Source organism: Thamnophis sirtalis, unplaced genomic scaffold, assembly GCF_051295495.1.
Source record: "Thamnophis sirtalis isolate CommonGarterSnake01/CBP01778 unplaced genomic scaffold, rThaSir2_p1.2 scaffold_6, whole genome shotgun sequence".
Classification (NCBI taxonomy): domain Eukaryota; kingdom Metazoa; phylum Chordata; class Lepidosauria; order Squamata; family Natricidae; genus Thamnophis; species Thamnophis sirtalis.
In genome coordinates, this window is record NW_028261386.1 from 36372791 (window position 1) to 36398019 (window position 25229).

At 38.9% G+C, this 25229-nt stretch overlaps 1 protein-coding gene and 1 pseudogene across 1 annotated transcript; one reads left to right on the plus strand and one right to left on the minus strand.

The window, feature by feature from the left end:
• Positions 1 to 8278: 8278 nt before the first annotated feature.
• Positions 8279 to 23144, plus strand: GALM (galactose mutarotase). Its single transcript, XM_087717598.1, has 7 exons — positions 8279 to 8854; positions 13760 to 13914; positions 16041 to 16247; positions 17234 to 17315; positions 18480 to 18621; positions 21526 to 21700; positions 22540 to 23144. The coding sequence occupies exons 1-7, from the start codon at positions 8665 to 8667 to the stop codon at positions 22615 to 22617; spliced, it is 1029 nt and encodes a 342-aa protein (XP_087573724.1). The 5' UTR covers positions 8279 to 8664; the 3' UTR covers positions 22618 to 23144.
• LOC148044943 (death-associated protein-like 1.S pseudogene) lies at positions 18984 to 20941 on the minus strand (annotated as a pseudogene).
• Positions 23145 to 25229: the final 2085 nt, after the last annotated feature.

Sequence of the window (25229 nt, forward strand, 5' to 3'; positions counted from 1 at the left end):
CAAGCGTGCTGTTGTTTATCGCCACCCTCCCCTTGTGTGTACCTCTGTGTGTGTATGTGTGTGTGTACACACACACATGTAAGGCTGGAGCAATAAGATTTGTTTTTCAAAAAGGTCACTAAGAAGTCAAAGGTTTTTCTATTATTATTATTATTATTTTTTTACAATGCAGCGTTGTATGCAATGCAATGGAACCAGGCAGCGTTGATGTTCTGCACTTTTTTAAAAAAGTAAGAGGGTCAGAAAATGTTCCTGGCCAAAATTAGGGAATATCAGTCATATTGAATGTGGTTATATCCAGATAAACCCGAGTACTGTATGTAGGCTTACAATTTCAAATAAGACTGAAAGGGTAACAAAACTAGGTGCAAAAAAGGCTTCTGATTCATCATTGATTTCAGGGACAAGCACTTTTAAAAATGGGCAAGCCACAGTTTTCCCTGTAGCATAGTGCTAACAGGATTTTGAGCACTGATCATAAGGCTGCAAGTCTCAGAAATAAGTACTTCAATTCTGAGGAAACAATTAAAGGAGTTATCTTGTTCTTTTCCTGCCTGTATTATTTCCCCTACTGATCCATATGTCCTATTTGATCTCAGTTCCAGTTATAGTCATTAACTGCATATTATCCTCAGCTTGTCTCCAGCCAAAGGCAACTGACTGTCTTATCTTATTGTAAGAGCAGTGCTTTCCTATTTCTGCTGGCCCAAGGAGTACTCTGTAGCCTGCTGTTCTTCATTTCTTTAAGGTAAAGGTTTCTTATTTCAATTGAATATTATGCAGTGTGGCAGAACTACCTACATTTCTCTTCCAGTCATTGATTTCTGCCCACCATGATCATTTCATCTTGGGCTACTGGGCTGCTTCTTCCTTTTTAAACAGGGCTGATCTTCTCCACAGACCAATGAAATACTGGACCTTTTTCCTTTTCTGTTTATCCATAGAATGCTAAAAAGTTAGCCATTTTTTTAACCAAGTGCAATTCACAAATGTTCTTCCAATATCTCCTTTTATACCAAGTAATGGAAACAAAGTAAATCCACCTTCCCCTTTCTGGTATATCAGAAGATGCTTCAAATGGAAAGATGTCAAATAAGTCAATAGATGGCGACTCCTACAATAGCTCCATCAATAAAATTAAATGCCTTCAAAGACACAGACAAAAACACCGCTGGTATTTACTTTCCTATATGAGTGGAAAGTAAGAAACAGAGGATTCCATCAATCAGAGATCATGGTAACTGTTTTCAGAAAATTGCCCAGCATCATTGCCAGAACTAAAGAATTACTGAAATCTGGATAGTGCTTTTCTTAATTAAGCTTCATTTTCAGTGGAAAATGAATTCTTTTGTGTGTCAAAATAATCAAGATGGTGAATACAACTGAATGCAATGAAAGCCATATCCCTTTTTAAGATGTATTGCACACATCACACAAACATAAAAGGAAAGGAGCTTCAATTGTGTGACAGTAGTTTCCATCTTAACTTTTTTGACCTTTCCATGGATGCTCCTGATTTCCATTTAACCCTAAGGAAAAAAGATTATACAGAACAGCCCCATTAATTTTGCACAGATTGGTTACTGATGATTGTCTTGTTGGCAGATGCTGATCAATCTTTATTCACAATTTATAACCTAAAAATCTTCCTTTATTCAGTATTAAGATTATTTGTATGCAGTAAGATATTCCATTTTCTCACCACCGTCTTCTTTTTTTCCCTGTTTTATTAATATTTTAGTTTAATTAAACTTTAAAGTTGAACATCCTTTCACTTTGATCTTTTAATTGCACTTTAAAAAGATATTGCTGTAGTGTAAAATTTTCTGTTGGATCATCATAGTTATCTTCATTCTTATAGTAAGTAATGAAGATGTGATATCATTAAGCAAAATTAGGTGGCATCTTCAGATTGTAGATTTTTGTTGCCATTTAAATAGACTTATTAAAAATCATATATTATTGGTGCAATTGCTGTTTGCGTTTTTAAACTGTTCTGGAGATAGGGAAATCATGCTTTAGTGCAGGGGTTTCCAAACCTTTTGCAAGTAGGGCCAGATTTGGTGAGGTGAAAATGTGTGGGGCCGACCATTCAGCCTGACATTCTTTGAACATGCCTGGTAGTGGTTTGGTAACCTGGGTCACTGGAATCGGCAGTGACCCAGGCTTACCATGTTCCTGAACTCAGCAGCGCCAAGCATATGTGCATGGCACACCCACAAGCAAACTGGCAGTAATGGCTACTGGAACCCACCCCTGATCTAGTCCCAAAGAGTTTTACTGTGTCAGATTCTTAACTTCCACTGTTCTTCGGGAGGAAAAGTATAAAAGTTTATGCCATATACTTAAACGTAAACTTAGGCATCTTTCACAGTAAAGATTAATTCTGAATTATTACGTAATATAAATATTTTATCTTGTATTTAAGAGGTGTTGTTTCCATTATAAAGGTATTTTCCTGAATTGCATTATTCAAGTGGTTTGGGGTTTCACATATGGTTTCACTTCATTACAGTCCAGTTTAAAGGAAATGTCTGCACTCAAGCATAACCACACACTTGCTCAAGTAATGTTTCCTCCAATAACTAGCACAACAACAAAATCTAAGAATCTGACAAGCTTGAATTTTTGCAGTCTCCAAACTATATGCTGCCCAGAGTTCTCTGGCTTGAGGTAGGTGAGAAATGCTGATAATAAACAGTCAAGGTGATGGTAAAGAAGCCCTCTATTTTTGGCAATTACATAAATACAATTTTGCAATTTTCTTGGCGCCAAGATAAAAATGATTTGCCAATGCCTTTAGCATGTTCTTTATTTCCAGAAGTGGCGTATTGCTTAGTTTTTTTCAGTACTTCCATCATACATGTGATTAACTTGTATCCGCTTAAATCTTAAATTCCTTAAGGGGGCAGACAATTCTGTATGCTGTATATTAATCTGCATGATACTATTGCACACATTTTTTTTAATTAAAAACATCTATATAGCTACCCAACTCACTCATGGTGACTCTGGGAGACTTACAAAGATAAAATCCCAATGCAGAAACCAACCCCCACCCAACAACAATCAGACAGCCACTTAATGGCCTCCACATTACTCAGAAGACCCCGGGCCCATTGTTACAACATATCTTCAGGGCCTTTCAAAAGAGTATTAAAGTGAAGTGAAGGCCAAAATTATTTCTGCACAGATTATGTTTCTCAAGGAGGGAGCCACCATAGAGAAGTCCTTTCTTCTTGGCTTCACTAGATCGACCTGAAGAGAGGGGACCCTTAACATTCATGCATCCCTACTCTGGTGCATCAGATAGATATATCTGGGAAAATAGCCAGGTCCCAGGCCAGGTAGGGCCTTGAAGGGGACAGCTACCACTTTGAATTGAAACCAGAAGCAAATTGGCAACCAATAAAGCTCCCGCAAGAGTGGGAACATATCTAGATTTGCACAAAACTTGTGGGTTGCCACATTTTGAACCAATTGAAACTTCTGGATACTTTTCAAGGGCAGCGCAATGCAGAGCACATTGTAATAATCAAGACAGGAGGTAACTAAGGCATGGATAACTCTGAGCAAGGATTGTTGGTCATGAAAGGATGTAAGTGATGCACAACCTGCAGTTGCACAAAGGCCGTCCTAGCTATGATTGCCATTTGCCCCTCGACCAGGTATTGAGAATCCAAGAAAAAACAACCCCAGATTACACAAATGGGTCTGTCAGGAGCAGTGCAACCCCTATAATATTATTAGAGTTGTGAGGGTGTGTGTTATTGAGATATATGCAGCCATACAATGGATACATTAGATCAGATGTGTCAAACTCGACTGGACATGGACATGGCCAACTCATCACTTGTGTCAGGAGCGCATGTGGTGGCCCAAGCACTCTGCCAGTCTCCTGAATTCCGTTTTGACCTGCAACGGCCTCCTGCAACCCTCTGCCTGTGAAAACGGAACTTGGGAGGGACTTCCACGGCCCTTGTGAGCTCAGTTTTCACTGGCAGAGGAACTGCAGGCTGGGCCTTCGCTTTTTCCAGAGCAGCCCTGCCAGCCAGATCTAAGCATGCCGCAGGCTGGATCTGACCCTCAGACCCAGCTTTAGATAGATTACAAAGAAAATTAAATACAGGTGTAGGAAGTTAAAACCCATCCCTCTCCTAGAAAAATGAAATATCCTAGGAAATATTGAAAAGGTAGAATATTATATTTCCCTGGATGCAAAAAGGGAGAAACATGTTTTAAAGACAAAGTAGCTCCCTGAAGCTTCCTGCCCACGCCCTTTGTCAATGGGCCATTAAGATGCCCAAACCAGTCCCTTTACATAATAAAGAGTTCTCCCCTTCAGCTCCAGGGTGATGGGATTAAGGCATGATTAGCCTTTCTCCACTCACCAAATGGCATCTGAGAACTCAACCAAACCTGGATTCAAAACACAGTCTAGAGAGTTGCCCCTGCATGGGCCCATGGGAGTCTGACAACCAATCAGAATACATTTCTTACACAAGAACAGGAAACGGAGAGGTGGGGCCAAACAGATTATTAAAAACTCTGCAAGCCCTTCTTTGCTCTCGTCTTTTCCAACCAACATTGAAGCATGTGATCACCTTTTCTGTTCAGGACTCAAGCCACGTGGTCCTGTCCACCATTAAACCATCTTTCCAAGCAGCCTCCATGTCTCCAGTGTCTTTTTCCCCACTTGGAGCCGAACCCAGAAGGGCATTTCTTTCAACACAGGCTTGGCTGAGTTATTGTACTTAAGAAATAATTTAAAACATATTCTGTAATAGTTAATTGTAAATTAAAAGATGTAGAGTAAAAGGGCTTTTTGCCAATTAAAAAAATAGCAATGCTATTTAAAAAAATCAAGCTGGGAGATCTGCACACAAAAGACAAAGTTGAACCATGTTCTTTTTCTACAAAATTGTTTTGAGCTTATTTACCACATTTTTTTTAATGTAAGGAAGTACTTAACAATCACAATTTGTAATAATACAGGCTTTTTGCTGAATATGCAGATTGCCCGGAAACTTCAATTCTACTGCAGGTGTTTCATTTTTGAACTCTGAAAAATGACCATATAAGAGGGGGGGGGGGAGAGATCAGCATGAAAAAGGACATCTGTTATCTCCTTAGATCAAGAATTATCTGGTGAGACTCCTTTTGGAATGAATTAGATGAGAATGTTAATTCTTAGGAGACAGAAAATCTGCACAAATTCTGTATCACATTTTAAAATCTAAAATGACAAGATAGAGATGAACAAAACTATTTTTTTATTTTTAGCTGCTCGTAATAGACCACAAGCCAATATGCAAACAGAATATAGCACTGAATTTTTTTAAAAATTATTTGATGTGTGTTTAATATATGAGGCAGTTCTTGTCACAAGCAATTTTATTTATTTATTTATTTATTTATTTATTAGACTTATATACCACTTCATAGGGCTTTCAGCCCTCTCTAAGCGGTTTACAGATTTTTTAGCAAATTGAGTCAGCAACTTGCCCCCACAGTCTGGGTCCTCATTTCACCCACCTCGGAAGGATGGAAGGCTGAGTCGACCTTGAGCCGGTGAGATTTGAACCACTGAACTGCAGATCACAGTCAGCTGAAGTGGCCTGCAGTACTGCACCCTAACCACTGCGCCACCTCAGCTCATTTTTCTACATGTTACAACAAGTTCTTAAAAAAAGCAAACACAGTACTTCAAGGTTAGCACCCACCTCACTCCTAGGAAAATGAAATATTCTAGTAAATATTAAAAAGGCAGAATATTATATTTTCCCTAAGGGAGAATTTGTTTTTAAAGACAAATTCAGAGCCTCAGCTCCCTGTCCATTTGTCCCCCCAGCAGATATTTTGGTGCCAACCTATCTACAGACAAAGGCTGGGCCAGCTTATCTACAACACAAAAGACCTTCAGCTCCAGGGTGATAGGATTAGCCCTCACTCAAGATCCAAACCAGGACAAAGCCATTAAGCCATAATAGGAATTGCCCAAAGCCCCTTCATTACATCATCATCCAGCAAGATTCAACCTGGGAGAGTCTGACAACCAATCAGAGTACATTTCTTACACAGGAATAGGAAGCTGCAAGGTTGGTCCAAGAAAAGGTATAAATCTTCCTCTCACCCATGTGCTCTTTTTTGCTCAGGACCTCAAACCATGTGGTCCTGCCCACCATTAAACCATCTTTTCAAGCAATCTCCATGTTTCCAGTGTCTTTTTCCCCACTTGGAACTGAACCCAGATGGACATTTCTTCCAACAGTACCTTAATTTATGCCAAGGGTCATTATCTCTCTTACTATGCAGCAAGAAGAATTTGAAAAAGATCTTTATCTTTTGTATTCCTATTTGTATAACAAATGTCATATATGAATAGAAATAGGCACTTATTTTTAAGAGAGCTGAAGTAGTTTTGGGAGAGATTTCATATCTATTGACACAGAGATATCTCTCTTCTCTCTCATTTCATTAGACATGCTATATTTGATTTTATAGTAAAGTTAAACAAGTGACAAAATGAGGAAATCTTCAAGAGATAAATATGCATTTCTGCTTGTGTGTTTTATAAACAGTGTTTGTACATAAGGAAGAACATTTGTACATAAGGAAGAACTAAGCCTAATGGCTGCATCTCCATAGAAGGCCTGGCTTAATTCCCAGAACTTTCCTTTCTGTAATAAGCAGGTAGGAGACCTGGTTTGTAAGGCTAGAAACTGGGAGAATGTGAGTTCTAGTTTAGGGTGTTGGAAGAAATGTCCTGGGTTCAGCTCCAAGTAGGGAAAAAGACACTGGAAACATGGAGGCTACTTGGAAAAATGGTTTGATGGTGGACAGGACCACATGGTTTGAGGTCCTGAACAGAAAAAGTAATCACATGCTTCAAGATGTTGGGTGAAGAAGGAAAGAGAGAGAAAAAGGGGACCTACTGGGTTTTTTATACTCTGTTCTGCCGCACCTCTCTGTTTCCTGTTCTTGTGTAAGAAATGTATTCTGATTGGTTGTCAGACTCCCATGGGACCATGCAGGGACAACTATCTAGGTTGTGTTTTGAGTCCAAGTTTGGTTGAGTTCCCAGATGCCATGTGGTGAGTTGGGTAAAGGACTAATACTATCATGCCTTAATCCCATCACTCTGAAGCTGAAGGGGGAACTCTTTGTTATGTAGAATATAGTGGCTCAGGCATTTTTATGGGCCATTAAGAAAAGTGGGGGCTATTAAGAGTGAGTCTGTTTCCTGCCTAAAAATATGTTTCTCCATTTCTGATCCAGGAAATATAATAGTTTGCCTTTTCAATATTTCCCAGGATATTTCATTTTTCTAGGAGAGGGCTGGGTGCTAACTTCCTACAAGGCATCAAGCCAATTGGGTTTCCCCCCTTGACTGCAGCCTGGCATGGCAGCTATGGCAATGCTATGTTTTGACTGTGAATTTAATCTTTTCATTTCTGAAGCATAAGAGACTAAAAAGTAGTAATTGTTATCTTTATTCTGTTTTTGTTGTTTTAGTTTTGCTTGATTGTTTTATATTTTTAATGGATTTGTACTTTGCTCATACAGCTAGACATGGAATCGTCTAGAAAAGCAATAAACAAAAATGACGTCAATTTAGTGAGTCAAATCCAAATTTCTATATACTGTATTTAAAATAGACAGTTGTGATCAAGACCCTTTGACTGTGGTTTGGATCAGATGATCATTATCACAAAGCATATTAATTTTATTTATTTATAAATAAATAAATACAGAAAATTCACCTACTGTATATAGCTAAGAATTGATACAGACTTAATACCGTAACATATCATCTTCGTCATCACCATGCTTATTTTTTCTTAGTTTTCTCCTCTTTGATCATATGACTGAATGAGTGCAAATATTGGTTGAAGATCCGGAATGTCCGGACACCAGACAGAAGAGCTGTTTGAATTTTTTGGAATTCAATAAATTAAAATAGCCCTTTCATTCCCGATAAATGCCGCCCCAAACATAAAGACCCTATAATTTAAAAAAAATGTATAATTTCGCACTCAACAACTGCTACTTGACCGATAGCCGCTTTTCTCGTTCTAAACGCGCATAACTATTTTGTTTTACTTTCAAAATGCCACTATTTTCATCTGAATAGGCCGGGATTCAAGGTAGCAATCAACCCGAAGGAACTACGAGTTCCATCTTGCAATGCTTCAGTTTTTATCGCGACATTCTCTCGGTTTTTCCGCTCTCCACCTTGTAGTTGAATTCTCACCTCTGCGAATGCGTACGTAGAAGTTTTCGGATTCTATGTTTTGCATCGCAGACGTGTTAGGAGAGGGGTGTGAACTGGCTTTGCTGGAAACAAAGGGACGGAGAAGACGTCGTGTTCGGATTGTTCTCTTCCTGTTTACTGTGGGGGAAGTCTCGGGGAATTAAGTGAATTTGCACTAAGCAACCCAGCGTAGGTTGTGGAATTCTGGGACATAGTTTCGCAGCCTTCAGAAAACTTGCTTCTGCATGCCTCACAGTCGGCTGCAAGACTAAGAAAGCGAGTTTTCGTGCCTCTCCATATCAGCTGATGGACAATTGATTGCGGAGGAAATCCGTTTGCCCCACGTCCGTCTCATTTCCCCTTGCCGGTACTGTCCGCTGACCGACGTCTAGCGCAAAGAGGAAGAAATAATGCTTGAGGTGAAGAAAGAAGCCTTTGGTGAATTGCCTCTTGGCGGAGGAACCGTGGAAAAATTCCTGCTCGCATCCGACACGGTCAGAGTGGAAATCCTATCCTTAGGCTGCATAATCACCTCCTTGAAGACTAAAGACAGAAACGGAAAGTTTTCAGATATTGTTCTAGGCTTTGATCATTTGGAAGGTGGGTTTGGTTGAACTTTGTAAGATTATTACAAAGGGGAATTCTAATTTGCTTTCAATTAGATCGTTAATGTGCTTTTTTGAGGTTCCCCCTAAACCAGAGGTCTTCGAACTTGGCAACTTTAAGACTTGTGGACTTCAAAGTTGAAGTCCACAAGTTTTAAAGTTGCCAAGTTTGGGGACCCCTGCCCTAAACCAAGAGAAGGCCTAGCACACAAATTTTAGCAGTTTCGGTAGAACCAGTGACCTGACACCTGATCTCCAAGAGAAAGCCCCATCTAGCAGTAGAGGCATAGGGAGAATCTGCAGCCTTGGGTTACTAGATATAATTGCAGTAGATGCGATCGAAGGTATTTTTATGCAGGGGAAGGGAATTCATAAAATAGAGTCAAGTGGAATACTAGATATGAGTCAAAGTTGAAAGAGGAATTAAACAAGACAGGGAATTCTGGTCTTTTCAGGTACATTTCAGTTACATTTCATTCCCATTGCATTTAAATCATTGAAGTTTTTTCACAAGTAGCTGCCTAATTGAGTTTGTTTTCATTTATGGAAGGAACCAGCCCCCAAACTCTTCTTACCTCACAGATGAGTAACAAGCACTGAAGTTCTTGTTTTGAAATGCTTGACTTCACAAATTTAAGGAACAAATTGCTGTGGTTTCTTTGTGCTTGGTTTCATAAGAATCTAGTAACATAATTGAGAAATAGAATACTTCCCCTTACACAGCTCTCTGTTCTCTATTAAGCTTCTCTATTAAGCCACATTCAGACAACCAGTTAAGTATTAATAGTAGATTAAGAATAGTAGAAGTGCGCCCCTGCTGGTTGTCTCCCTGTTATGCATCACTCTTTAACAATTTTGTAGGCTTAAGTGAGGCAGTGTATGCCACATTAATTCAGAGTAGTTGCCATATGTATGGCACAAACTCCAACAGATAGTTAAGACTGCAGAGAGAATAATTCCAAGCATAGAACACCTGTATATTGCACACAGGTCAGAAGGAGGGCTGAAAAAAATACCTCCAGACTCCTCATATCTTGGACATAAACTGATTCAACTCCTCTTGAGATGGTGCTGGACAGGGCACTGCAGGACAAAACAAGTAGATGTCCCAAAGGTGCTTTTTCAAAAGGCAACTAAACTTTCTTTGTTTTTATTTCAAGACATATTGCTTCTCATCCAAGAAGCTTCTTCAGTTCCTTTTGAAAAAGCACCTTTGGGACCACCATGAGCTGGACTACTGAGGTTTTTCCCTCAGACTATCTGCTGAATACTTTTTTTCATTTTCCCTTTATTTGTATGCCGCCCTTTTCCCTGGGGGGACTCAGGGCGGCTCACAGTTCAAAAAAGGGGGGGGGAAGAACAAACAATTTCCAACATAAGGACAATACAACATATTAAAAGAAACACAACAGTCACACAATTCGAGTGGGGTCGGAATCTTAACCCCAGGCCAGCCGGGACAGCCAGATCTTTAGGGCGGCGCGGAAGGACTGGAGGGTGGTGAGGGTCTGAATCTCCACGGGGAGTTCGTTCCAGAGGGTCGGAGCAGCCACCGAGAAGGCTCTCCTCCAGGTAGTTGCCAGTCTACACTGGCTGGATGATGGAATTCGGAGGAGGCCTAATCTATGCGATCGTATCGGTCTGGTGGAGGTAATTGGCAGTAGGCGGTCTCTCAAGTACCCAGGTCCAGTACCATGAAGGGCTTTATAGGTGATAAGTAGCACCTTGAATCGCACCCGGAGATCAACAGGCAGCCAGTGCAGCTCGCGGAGGATAGGTGTTACGTGGGTGAAACGAGGTGCACCCACAATCGCTCGCGCGGCTGCATTCTGGACTAGCTGAAGTCGCCGAATGCTCTTCAAGGGCAGCCCCATGTAGAGCACATTGCAGTATTCCAGTCTAGAGGTCACAAGGGCACGATACCTAATTCATACCTAATTCTGACAGTAGTATTTTATGGGTATTTACCCAAGTAGCATGGCTGTAGCATTATTATTTATCCATTTTATTATCCTTCTTATTTATTTATTTATTTATTTATTTATTTATTTATTTATTTATTATCGTTGTTGTTGTCATTCTATTGCTTTGCATGTACACTGAGAGCTTCTGCACCTGAGACAAATTCCTAGTGTATCTAATCACACTTGGCCAAATAAAGTATTCAATTCAATATGTGGTTTGAGGAAATTGATATGTGAAATCCAAGCCAGCCACTAGTTTTAAATTTCGGTTCCTGCAAGCTTACAGTGTCAACTACCCCTATTTCAAATAATTGTGACAGGTAAACCTTGAAGTTTGGTTGAAGTCCCATCTACAACAGGTGGTAAGACCACAATATATATTATCACATTTATTTACTACATAGACTTGAAGTGTATGGGGAGAACAATCTGCATAAGACCTACGTTAGTCAACAACTTCCCTATGGATGAGTTCAGTTCACAAATTGGTATGGTCCAGCTCTTTTAATTAACTATAGTAAATTTTAGAAGAGTGTTTCCTTTTCACAGGAAGATAAAAAGGCTGATATCTTTAGCAGATAGATTGCTGTTTCCCTTTGCTTAACTATCCATCTAAGCTTGAAAATTAGAGAAGGAAATCAAAGGTTGCAGAAATGTCACAGTCATTTCCGAACCAATTATTTCCAATTATATTGACTACAACCCCATTGACCCCATCCACCACAGCCAATTGCATTCACATTGTTTGGGTATCATGAAAATTATAGCCCAATACACTTGGACAGCTGTGGGCATTCTGCCCATCCTGAAGTATGTGGTTATCAATCAGCAGTTCCCATATTGCATGTTGGAGATGGGAATATTTCAGAGCCTAGTAAAACAGAGCCTGAAACATATTTTGGCTAACTACTGTTGGGGGCTTTAGTGACTAAGTCCATAAGAAGCTAAATAGCAAGGTAAATATTTTTTGTGGACCGTGAGGAATGAAACATTTATGATAATAAGCTTCATTAATGATATCTGAGGGAAGTAGTCCATAAAAACATATCCCAGAATTATTAGGTTGTTTTTCTTGAACCAGATTATCATAACTGCACTACTAGAAACAGAATTGTATTTTGATAATCTTTCTTTTGCAATGACTGGTAGCAACTGTGGTTTTCTATTGCAAGAGAGACAGCTTCATTCTTTCACAATGATTAACAAATATATTTTTGTCCCCTATCATGTTTATTACACACCGAAGTGAGTTTAATGCAGAAAAGGGGCTCATTACTGTTCTTAAAATTATCCTAGCATTATTTATAATTAATACATAAATGGACATTTTCAAAGAGAAGATTTCAAATGCTTAATGTTAACCTTATAAATCGTGTTTATTTTTTATCATTTTTAGTTCTGTTTTGATACGGTTTCACAAACAGCTTGTCACAAAAAGATGGTGTTGTTGTTAATCTCCAATTTGATTCACAGCCTGAGACTGGTAAAAAAAATGTTGTTGTTATCATCATCACCATCATGATCTCCCTTGATTCCTAACCATTTTTGGTTGAGTCCAGGCAACAATATTACAGAGAAGATGATATATGGCATTTTTTAATCAATAGAACCCAAAGTTTGCCAACCCTGCTAGATGAAAATGGCTGTGCTGACACTATGGGAGATGGGACAATCCCTTAAGTAACCAGGCATCATGTACCTGGAATAAAACTGGCAAGCAGTGCAGTTAATGAAGCGGAGGTGTTACATGGGCATACCAAGGCATGCCCTTCACTCCCACACTGCTACATTTCAAACGTACACAGTCCCCAAGCATTAGGACAAAACCTGAAGAGTTTACTTGGCCAGTTGGGGTTGTAATATATAATTGAGCATCAGATAATGAACTCCAAACCAGCAAATGTCCTTATCTAGCAGTTTCAAGTATCTGAACCTGAAAAGGTGAGAAGACAGAATACAACCCTGTAGTATCGCACAAAGAAGGGGCCTACTGAGCGATCACTCCCGCTCCAACACCACCACTAGAATCAGTTCTGGAGAAAGGAAGAGAATCACCTAAAAAAAAACCTTCAAAGCAAACTTATGTAAATGAAAATGTGCTTTTTCTGGAGCGAGGAACAGGAGGCTCCAGAGAATGTATTTTTTTCTTGTCATTTCTTTGACTTACATTCATATACAGTATAGGACTGTCGTTAGTCAAAAACACACTTCTGTTTACTGTGTGTGTGTGTGTGTGTGTGTGTGTGTATTAATAGAGGGGTGCTAAATTAAGCTGGAAAAGAATTGTCCAAGTATGTGGATCTGAGCTCAATAAGACTACAGTACACCACGTTACCAGGCAGCAGGTGTCTCAATCTTGACAGCCTTAAGCTGTATGGAGTTCAATTCCCAGAATTCCCTAGACAGAATACTGTCTAAAGAATTCTGGGAGTTGAAGTCCACATGGCTTAAAACTGCCAAGGTTGACTAACATTGCCAGTATACAATCCAATAGTGTAGCAGTTCTGTGCACAGAGCTCTCTGCAGACATGGCATTGGTACCTCCATTGAAATAAACAGAGAAATCTTAATAAATGAGTCCCTTCTTTCATAAAATATTGCTCAATTAGGATTTATTGGATTACACACAAAAGAAAATACTCTCAGCAGGCTTTTAAATCTGACTAGCTTTACACTGAATTCTAAAATGTATATTATCCTGTTCAGTAGTGAAATTCAATTTCTTTTACTACTGGTTCTGTGGGCGTGGCTTGGTGGGAGTGGCAGGGGAAGGATACTGCAAAATCTCCATCCCCTCCCACTCTGGGGTCAGCCAGAGGTGGTATTTACCGGTTTTCTGAACTACTCAAAATTTCCGCTACCGGTTCTCCAGAACCTGTCAGAACTTGCTGAATTTTATCCCTGATCCTGTTGCTCTCTTTTATTCTCTTTCTTAGGCTACCTCAGCAAGCATCCTTATTTTGGAGCTATCATTGGACGGGTTGCTAACAGAATTGCCAAAGGGAAATTTACAGTGGAAGGGCATGAATACCAACTGGCCATCAATGATGGCTCCAACAGTTTGCATGGAGGAGTCAAAGGGTTTGACAAGGTAGATCTGCTAGTGAATAGTTAATGATAAATTAGACAGATGTTTTTTTCTGGTTTTTTTCTCTTCATTGTATGGAATAATCACGGTGGATCTTATTTTGTTAGGTAATGGTGCCAGATACAGTGTATACAGGCAACTATAGCAATGCAAGTTCCTACAAATCCTTTCGATCAAAATTCACACAAAATTGATACGTGTCTAAATCCTTCCATGTCTAGTAAGGGAGTCTATGATGGCCAGTGGGTTGAAGATCTGAGAGAAAGCAACTTCTCTCCCCTTATGTTTGAATAGCAAGGGAGGCTTTTGTTCTTAGACTCTTGCCAAGAGCAGTAGCTATTTGTGGGGTGAGATTTGTGGGGGTGGAGTTCCAGTATCCCCATTTACTCCTATTTTACACTTCTATTCTTTGGCCAGTTGCTTATCCCTTTCCTTTTGTTCCATAGTTCTTATGTTCATTGAGATGTCTTTGATAATGGACTTTATGAAAGGCCTATTTATTTATTTCATTGATTTATACATTACCCATATCACCATAAGTGACTGGGTAGTTGAAAATCTAAGATTTTCTTTTTTGAAAACCCTTAGGAGATGATGTCAATTGGCTTGTTCTTGCATATGCATATGTGTTTATTAACATTCTCAAAAAAAAAACCTCTAATAGATTAATTAGACAGGAACTTACCTTAGTGAAACCATGTTGTGTATCCTTGAGCAAGGCCTGTGTCTTCAAATGTTTGGTAATTTTATCTAGCAGTGTCCACTATTTCCCCCCAGAATAGATCTTAAGCTGACATGCCTGTAATTCCCTAGATCACTCTTCTAAAAATATAGAACAGGTTGCCTATATTACATAGCAGATCCACAGTCTCAGCTTTAAGCAACTTAATAACCCTTGGATGGATGACAGCATGGTCTGGTGAGTTGTTGATATTCAGTTTGTTAGTAAGACATTCTCTTGTCACCATTATATCTTTCAGTTCATCTAATACCCTCCCTGAGAACAGCTGAACTTCATTTGTATTTCTTTTGCCAGAGTTTATACTCATTTGTTTTTTCATTAGGACAGTTCTAATGAAGAAAAGTAAAGAAAGCTATGAGGCCCAAAAAACAAATGATTCTTAAATCAATCTTTTTTCTTGGGCCTCATAGCTTTCTTTATTGTGCTACTCTATCATGCACTCTCATTTTGGGGGCATTTTCCTAAATTTATGAATACATTAGGCTTTCTCTTTGGGTTTCCTTTTTATCAGCCTTCTAAATTTTGAAGTCAAATATGATTATGTTTTTTAGGTTATTGCTTCTCTACAGGTGAATTTTATTTCATTATGGTCACTTTCCAATATGTTTTGAGTACATATATTTCTCTCATAACCCTATTACTCAATGTTTTATATTCTAAATTTTGAGCACTATTTAAAAATAGGTCTATTATTGCCCCCTTCTCATTAGTTGTATGACCAACTGCTCCAGCTCATGTATTTTTTTTCTATATATTCTAAACACAGTATGCTTTATATCTGGTAATATAACTGATACTGTTTTATTTTGTTACTAAAAACAAACATTGCTAACATTTTGAAATTCATTTACCTTTAGTTATCCTGTTTTCCTAGTTGAATCAAATATTTGTAATATTTTAAAAATTGAACCCACGACTGTATTATATTAAAACACATATTAATTAAAATACATTAAATTATCTTTATCTTTTATAATTTAATACGTTTAAAGGCTATGCATTTCTCAATATGTTTGTAGACTTCTTTATGTTCTACCTTGCTTTAAAAGTTTTTGTTTAGAAAATTGCCTTCTTCACCAACTGGATTTGTCCATTGGCTCAGAATCTTCCCTCTGATGGGAGAAGACTTCATCTATTAGAGACTATTTCATTGTCTGGGAGTAGAAAACAATTGAGTAAAAATCTCAGGACCTATATTTAGAATAAGTAATCTCTTTCAGGTGTCTGTACAGATACCAGAGCTTTTCCCAGTATGTTGCCTTCAGTTACATATAATTTGTTGCTGATTTGAAATTCGAGAGGTCTGAACACATTTGGGCAGTATTTGAAAACTGGTCCAGTCAATGTAGATTTATTTATTTTTTAAGCTCATCAAATTGTATTTTAGGCTATCTGGTTGCCTGAAATCCTGCCAGATGGTGTCCGCTTCTTCAGAATAAGTCCTGATGGTAAAGAGGGATATCCTGGTGAGCTGAAAGTGTGGATATCATATACACTCAAGGATGGAGAGTTAACAATTAATTACAGAGCTCAAACTAGTAAGACTACACCAGTCAATCTAACAAACCATGCTTACTTCAATCTTGGAGGTCAGGTAAGTGAGTTTCATAACAATCACTGATGTTGGCAAGAACAAAAGAAACAGATCCCACATTTTTAACTGCTGAAGCCCTTGTCTATATAGAGTTATTTTTCATGTCTCTGCTGAAATCTACTACAGCAGGGTGCAATCGGATGTCAGTCAAACCCAATTGCATTGTGGGCCGTACCATGACATATCGGAATTGTTTTTGGCCCTTGCAGAGCTAGGGTGGGCATGGCCTGCATGGGCTGTATCTGGCCTCGGGGCTGTGTGTTTGATACCCCTGTACTACAGTAAGCAAGGGAGTTGTAGCATCTATTGATCTTAAATCATGAGAATAGATCCTTTGGGGAATCTATTTTTTGGGGGGAAAACATCCCAAGTTGGATAAAATCCAACGTTTTCAGTTTTACATTTTGGAACATTTTGAATTTGGCTGTGAGGCAAATTTGAAAACTATACATGTAAATTGTGTTAAATATTGCAATGCGTACAAAACTATATTTAAAACTCTCCCGACAAATTCCCATTCAGATTAAAAATAATGAAATTATCAATGGTAATTTGCTATAATGATATAAATAGCAATTATATTATTTTTATAATAAAATGGTCCCCAATTGTGGCCATTCACCAACCATTTTAAGTTATGGTGCTGAAGGAAGGGACATGTGATTGGTCCTCCAAGTTTGATAACACTTTCTTATAAGTGGTTTTGGGTAATGAAAGAAAAAGCTTGGGAAGCACTGTTATAGGGGTTGAAGAGTTACTAAATCTGTCTATACTTCTGTGATGAAGGTTGAAAGTAACATATTTATTTTTCTTTATTTTATTCTCTTCCTCCTTTTTTCTTTTTTCTTTTTTAAGTTTAGATTGTATCAGATTTTAACGGTAACAAACTTCATAATAAAAAATATATTAAAAATGAGATCCATGTCAGAACAAAACCAATATATTATCTTTTTATCTAGTATTATATATATTTTTTCATAACTCAGGGTTCATCTAATATCTATGACCATGAATTTACCATAGAGGCAGATTGTTACTTGCCACTGGATGAAAAACTGATTCCAACAGGTTGGTTAATCTGAGTGTCTTTGAAGGTGAAGCTTTGTTCCAGGGAGAAAAATGCTGTGCTTGTTATAAATTTAAGATCCTGTTTCCACATTACCATTTAACAGGTTATATATTACACCAAACTGGAATTATAGGAGAATTCAGTAGTTTTCCTTTTCAAAACGAATACCATAAACTGTTGTCACCTCTTAGTTTTTCAAATGCCATTTCTATACCTTTAATAGTCAGAATGACTGCTGGTTGTGTCTTTTTCTCCACATAATGTTCTAGGGACCAAGGTTTAGGTGCATTTGCAGTACCTACACTTTTCAGATTTCAAAAGAGGTAGCTGTTTTGTGCTGCGTATGGATCAGGACTTCCCATTCCTCTGACATGAACCAAGATTTTTGTAAAATGAACAAAGCTCATTTGTACAATGTGGACATGTATGTATAGTTTATTTCCATATGGGCTTTGCACTTGCTTCATCTTGCTTCCAGTCTCTTAAGTGAAGCAAGCCCTAACTCAATATCTGTTCCACCTGAAGTATGTTTAAGGAAAGCAGGCAATTTTATTGCCTACCTTGATCCTATAATTGGCTCAAGATAACTCCTGCCTGTTCTCAGTGATATTTATTTATATGCTGCCTTTATTACTTTTATAAATAGCTCAATATACATACTACTATTCTCTTATCCTATTTTTTCCACAACTACCTTGTGAGGTAGGATGAGCTGAGAAAGAGTGACTGGCCTAAAGTCACCCAACTGACTTTAATGTTAATAGAATCCTGATTTCTAGCCTGCTGCCTTAACCACTAGACTAGACCAAACTGGCTCTCTGAGGCTGGCAGAAATAAAAAGAACTGAAGATTGATATCAAGCTATTTTGGGAGTGGTTTAAGGATTAAAGCTGGAATGAATGAAAACTGTGATGTGGAAGTACTTGATGAAAATAATTTTTAGGAAGCTAATGTTTTTTAAAATCACAGTACATATTAGTGTATTTAGTGTAGGGATTATTGTCTTAACAATAGCAACTGAAAAAGTCAATAGTCACTATATTTTTATGTTTCATGTCCTTTCATGTTTTTGTAATCATAATTATACTCCTGAATATTTCACGCTACATCAGTTCCTTCATATCTTCACTCCTCTTTTGACTTGTTCCCCTCTCAACAAACAGGAAATATCTCGCCAGTGCATGATACTCCATTTGACCTGCGAAAGCCTAAAGAACTTGGGACACATTTGCAGAAGTTTCAGCTGAATGGATTTGATCACAACTTTTGCTTGGTCCAGAGAAAAGAACCACATTTCTGTGCCAGGTAAACATTTGATTTAATTCATTTATTTTCTATATGTGAGTTGTGAAATTTTCACTCTAACTTTGCTTTGTGCTTTTGGATTGATTCACATTATTAATATACTGTTTTTCATATATATATATATATATATATATATATATATATATATATATATATATATATATATATATATATATATATATATATATATATATATATGATGTTTATTTATCAGCACAAATACACACATATATATATACACACACACACACACCATTAAATGCCAATTTATATTCATTAAAATTAGAGTCCCCATCTCCAAAGGAAAAAAAGGGAAGACAACAATACAGCAAAATAGTCAAGAGGATTAATTTTACTGTCAGAAAGCTAACAAAGTTGGTTATCAGAGAAGTTAGAATAACTTTTTTATCTGATACAAGTCAATTTTGGAATATAATCTGTAATAAAAGGTATTTTCATATGTTTAATGTCATGGAGGTTCATCAAAGATGTTCTTTGAGCTTCATTGAGATCTACGACTTTCTTTGGAATTTATTGTTAAGGCCTGTGTAATGAGAGGAATACTTAAAACTACCATTAGAAATCATAACCTTAGGTTTTCTTTTCCACATTTTTATACATATTTTACTTTTTAACTGCTTTTCATCCTTCATAAGAATATAGCAGCACAGAAAATAACAGTTAACAAGTAACATCAAAAACTTCAGCTGAGCAAAATCATAAATCCTATATTTGCTATAATCACTACCACAATGACTATGTGATGAGTAATCTGAACCAGATGTTAAATGTATCAAGAGCTGAGTCTGATATTATTCTGGTCCACATTGAAATTATCATCACAGCAATAACGCTATCATAGTACAATATAATTTACTTCTGTTGGTTGGGCAGAGAATGCTGCAAATGTACTGTAACATAGCAATAGAAAGCTGCACGGCTTATTTCAAGGGGGAAAGGTATCTTGGAGGTTGCATGTGGATCCAGCCTGAATTCCTTAAACCAAATGCACTTTTCCTACTATTGAACTACATGAACCTTGGGAAAAGAAGCCACTGTTTTAAGAAGTGTGCCAAGAAGTGTTATGCAAGGCTTTTATACTTTGAGGCACTTCCCCACTCCCACCCTTTACATACAAAACACAGTTCTACTGAGAAATCTTTTTTTTTTTTAATATAGTTTTTATTGTGAAAGAAAAAAAACCCCAAATGCTGATGGTCTATTTACTACTTGCCTAGCTAACTGGTGTTTTTGTTAAGTGCAAGTCTGTCAAATATATGAATATTTTATTCTACATGTTTAACATTTCTGTGGCTGCTGAATAATGCACATTCGTTCGGGCAATACAATTTTTTCCATAGTAGGTTGTGGCTTCTCATATGCTTCTTGTGCTGTGGCAGCTGGAAATGTATGCCTCGATTTCTGAAAGGTGTCTCTCAGTAAGATATTTATGCTCTGTACTTTTATGACTGGAGCAGAGCTGGCCTTCTCTTTTCCAGGGAATTTAGAACTTCTTTCATCTGGTGCATTTTCTAGCTTCTTAGAAACTCTCATGCCTCCAGCTTTAACTGCGGGAAGCCCCCCCCCCTTCACCCGGGGAAGATGGCAGGGACAACTCTGGGTTTGCTATTCTTGAAGAGTTTGGTCCAAGAGCGTGTGATCTCCCTGCTAGGTAGCGTTACTACTCGTCCTCCTACTGAGGAATCTTCTTCATTTCCCTTTAGAATGTGGATTTTTTTTTCAAGGATTTGAAAAAAAACCAGGTACACAGGACCTGTGGGAAACAGGTACTATGTGTTCATTCTTATTTCTTTTCTTTTGATTGCAATGATTCGGAATGTGTTAAAGCATTTTTAAAGTGATTCAGGATTTTGCTCGTATTTCCACAATAAAACTGTAAAGATAATGTAAATAAGGCTCTCAGCTGATCTTGGGAGATTAACACTCATTTGATTCTGTTTGTGTATGATGAGATTCATATCTGCTTTATAAAGGGCAACTTTGGCCTGTCTGTATTATTTAAATAGAACCTAAAAATCATAGGCTGGAAAGGGTCCTGAGGTCTTCTAGCCCAACTCCCTGCTGAAGGGAAGGAGCCTTTTTTCAGTCAAATATTTGTCCAGTCTGTTTTTGAAAACTTCCAGTGTTGGAGCACTCACAGCTCCAAGAGGCAAGCTATTCCACTGAATATTTGCTTGGACTGTCAGAAAATTTCTTACTTCTGCTATCTCTCTTTAACAAGCCTCTTGTCTGCCCTCTGGTGTTTTGGAGAGTAAGCCAATCCCCTTTTCTCTGTGACAGCTTCTGAAGTACCGGACATAACTGATAGTTATGTCCCTGCTAATCCTTCTCTTTGATAGATTAGATACCTAGCTCCCTCAACCATTCATTGTACTATTTAGCCTCAAGGCTCTTTATTGTCTTTGTTGCTCTTCTTTACGCTTTCCAGGATTCTCAGCATCTTTTTTGTATTGGGGCGACCAAAACTTGACAAAATATTCCAAGTGCAGTATAAAGTGGTACCATCAAATCATTTATTTAAGATGAATAGAGACACAGCTGTATTTTTGAAGAATATAATTTAATTCTTAAATACTTTATGATTCCTTAAAATTTTGTAAAATGGTAATGTTTGTGGCAACAAATCTAAGATTGCAATCGTATATCTACTTATCTGACAATAAGGTTCATAGATTATATTTTAAAGGTTGACTTCTTTTATTTAAATTATCTTTTTCTAAAGCTCAAATGGCATGTGTGGGGGAGTAACCTCAATTTTATCCCCCCAAAAACCCTGTGAGGTAAGTTAGATTAAGGCAGTTAACATTTTATCAAAAGACAAAAATGAGTTTCTACAGGTATATGGAAAAGATCACTCAGTAACCATCTACTGTCTTTTTTCAGAGCTTATCATCCTCCTAGTGGCCGAACGATAGAAGTTTATACAACTCAACCTGGTGTTCAATTTTATACAGGAAATTTCCTGGATGGGACTCTAAAGGGTAAAGAGGGCCAGGTGTACTTCAAACATTCTGGTTTCTGCCTTGAAACACAAAATTGGCCAAATGCCATGAATCAGGTACATTTTCTTAGATGTTAAAAGACATTACATCTTGGACAGGGGATCCTACCAGTGTAACAACTGGCTCGCTTCATGTACGTTCGTAGTTACCCGTCGCTCCGATGAACAGCTGATTCAGGGGTGGTGGCAATCGCACATGTGCATGTTTCACGCAGATGCAGTTTGCTGTTTCCCAATAAAAACAGATATGGAGCAGGGGTGGGCCCGAACAAGTTCGCTCTCCGCTGCTTACCGGAACTACTGGTTTGCCTGAACCAGTAGAATTCTGCCCCCCTGATCTTGGATCCCAATATATTGAAGCCTTTGCCGTTGGGGTATAATGGATTGAGCTATAGATTAAATGAAGTATTGTTCCGTTTGGAGTTGAAGAGAAATCTTATATTGTCATAGACATAGACAATAGAATTATCTTTATATGCTGCTCCTCCCCCCAATTTTAAATTGCGTTCAAAAAGTGAGCCCTCCAGTTGAAATCAGATACAATCTTCAAAGGAGAATCATGTGATTTCTCTATATCTTGACTAGCTCTTAATGCCAACAAATTCGGCTACCAGATAGTAAACTAGATAGCCATCAAGCACTTATCTATTAAACGTGTCCATTTAAGCCAATCTTTCCATGCAATTCATGTATGTTGTATAAAATGTTAAAAATCAGGTTTTGAAAAAGATCAGAAATATTCTGATCATTTAGGGAATGTTTTCCATTCCAGACAAGAATATAAAGATCGAAAAAACTTCTGAATTCTGATCAAAGTATTCTGAAGCTGTTTTTAAATTCAGACAATTGAGTACTAGTATGGTTCTTCTTCCTAAAGTGTTTTTTTTTCTTTATAGCCTAATTTTCCAGATGTCCTGCTGTACCCAGGAGATGAATACAATACCACAACATGTTTCAAGTTCTCTGTATCTTAAATGAAATCATCATGTTCTTGTGCCATATTCCTCATCGGACATTGGTGATCATGTTGGCAATTCTATTTTTGTCAACAGCTGCATGAAAAAGTGCTGCTGAGTTTTGTCCAAACCAGTCCCTTAGGTTTTGAAACCAAATGAAATCTTGCTACAAGTTAATTTTGCAAAAATATTTTAAGTGATTCAAGCAGATTCTGAATATCCTAATTATAGCTCAAATTTCATCAGCCATTAAAAAGGTAGTATTTGGATAAGGCCCCACTTCATAGTAAAAAAGTAGCAAAATTTAAGTTCAGTCAACAAATTGAATATTATCATCTCTACCTGCAGTTTATCACCTTTTGATAGATTTTATATTACACCATGTAAATAGGAAGTGAAGTCCTAATTTAAAATCACGAAGACTTTCATTAAGGTGGTTTGTGGCAATGTTCCTTACAGTGCAGGTATTACTGAGACGTCATAATCTGATCAGATATTTGGCAATACTGTTTCCACTATTCCAGAATTTAAGATTCCAAACATTGTGTGGTCATCTCTTTCATTCAACCATTTTCTGGGACCACAAGGGTTCTATACAGACTCAGGAAGAGGCAGAACCAAAGATGTAAGGTGAACATACTGATACAGTTCTTAATGGTTGCGTATATCTTTCATGCACTGCTAAATTTCATGGTTAGGTGCAAGTCAGCTAAAAATGTCAATTGGTCTTACCTGAACTGCAAGTCTATAAGTCCCCGTAGGAGGAGTTATCGATGGATATTCTCAGACCCCATTTGCCTTGAGACTGAGGTTAAAGTGAGGCCACTTCCCTCTGCCTCACTTCCTGGCTCCAGTTTAATCGAAGGTCGGCAGTGTAGAAGGAATCTGATAAGGAATGGTAAGGAACAACAACCGGAACACAAGAACAAATACAACCAGTCTAGAACAGAACCGACCAAACTCAAACAATGGCGCTCAGGCCTTCTCCGTGACAGCACCCAATTAGGGTGGGAAGTGATTCCATCCACTTAGGGGACTTGGGAGACATGCAGTTCAGGTAAGACCAACTAGTCTCCTAAGTGACCCTGTGGGAGGAGTCATCGATGGGACATACCAACACTCAATGTCCCAGGGAGGGAATCGGAAGCCTGAGCCTCCCGAGGTTCCAACACTCTGCAGAACCCGCCTACCGAATTGAGCCTCCGCTGAAGCATAAGCGTCCACCCGATAATGCCTGATGAAAGCCATAGCGGAAGCCCAGGCCGCTGCCCTGCAAATATCCTCTATGGGTGCCTGAATTGACCAGGCCGCTGATGTGGCCACGCTCACTGTGGAATGGGCTGTAATGCCAGATGGCACTGTAAGGCTGCGAGCTTCGTAGGCTCTCGTGATAACCAGCCTAATCCATCTACCTATGGTAGCTGAGGATACCCTGGCCCCAAGGGTGGAAGGAGACGAACAACTCCTCCGACCTCCAGAAGGGAGAAATGCGCTTAAGATAGATGCGCAACACCCTCCTCACATCTAGGCGATGCCAGGAACGTTTCCTCTCCCCAGAAGTCCGGCAGGACCTCTTGCGCCTTATGGAACGGGGAATTGACCTTGGGCAAAAATGAAGGGTCCAGCCTGAGGACAACCCTGTTTTCATGGAATGTGCACAGATCCTCCATGGAGGACAGTGCATTGATCTCAGAGATACACCTGGCAGATGTAATGGTCACCAGGAACACCACCTTCAGGGTGAAGAGCTGCAGGATCACTGTCCTCAATGGCTCGAAAGGAGTCCCCATCAGTGCCTGCAGGACAGTTGATAAATCCCATGTGGGGAAATGATGGATCATAGGAATCCTAAGGTTAGCAGCCTCCCAGAGAAACCTCTTAATGATCGGGTCCTGTGCTAAGGAACGGGAGCCCAACCCCCCAAGAACTGTTGCCACTGCCGCAACCTGCCTCCTAAGGGTACTGTGGGAAAGCCCTTTGTCCAGCCCCGTCCTGTAGGAACTCCAGCACCTGAGGTGTCGAGGCTTGCACTTCTCCAGCAGATGCGAGAGCAGCATTATGGGAACAGAGCGCGCCTGTGAATCTGCTGAACCTGTTGACATACTATCCCTACAATCTTGGGATAGGAACACCCTACTCTCCACCATGTCAATAACCGCTCCCAGGTGTTGCAACTTGGTAGAGGGCTCTAAATGGCTTTTTTCAAAATTTACCAAGAACCCAAAGGACTGCAAGGTCCAGATGGTGATCTGAAGGTCCTTCGCAGCCCTAGGGTTGCGCTCATGTACGAAGACATCATCCAGATAACATTGAATTCGGATCGGGATGGATCTGAGGTGACCTGCGACCACTGCCAGCACCAGTCCAAAGGGAAGGACCCTGTACTGATAATGAACCTAACTTAATCTGCGCATAATCTCAGGCTTCACCGGGTTCCGAGAGGAGGAAAAAAGCCTAAAACAAGAAGGGGGGGGGGGTGAGAACAGAACTCTGAATGTAACCCAAAACAAGCAGTGCGAAGGACCCATTCATCAGAGGTGATGAGGTCTCAGCGGTTCGCAAAATGGGCAAGGCAACCGCCTATGGAAGATCCGAGCCTGGATCATTTGTTCCTGCAGTAGGAATGGCCA

Bases quoted from the DNA above. Each gene is read 5' to 3' on its own strand.
- GALM (XM_087717598.1), top strand. From the start codon at position 8,665: ATGCTTGAGGTGAAGAAAGAAGCCTTTGGTGAATTGCCTCTTGGCGGA. The intron at 16,248-17,233 runs GTAAGTGAGTTT...TTCATAACTCAG, and splicing joins ACTTCAATCTTGGAGGTCAG to GGTTCATCTAATATCTATGA. The intron at 17,316-18,479 runs GTTGGTTAATCT...CTCAACAAACAG, and splicing joins TGAAAAACTGATTCCAACAG to GAAATATCTCGCCAGTGCAT.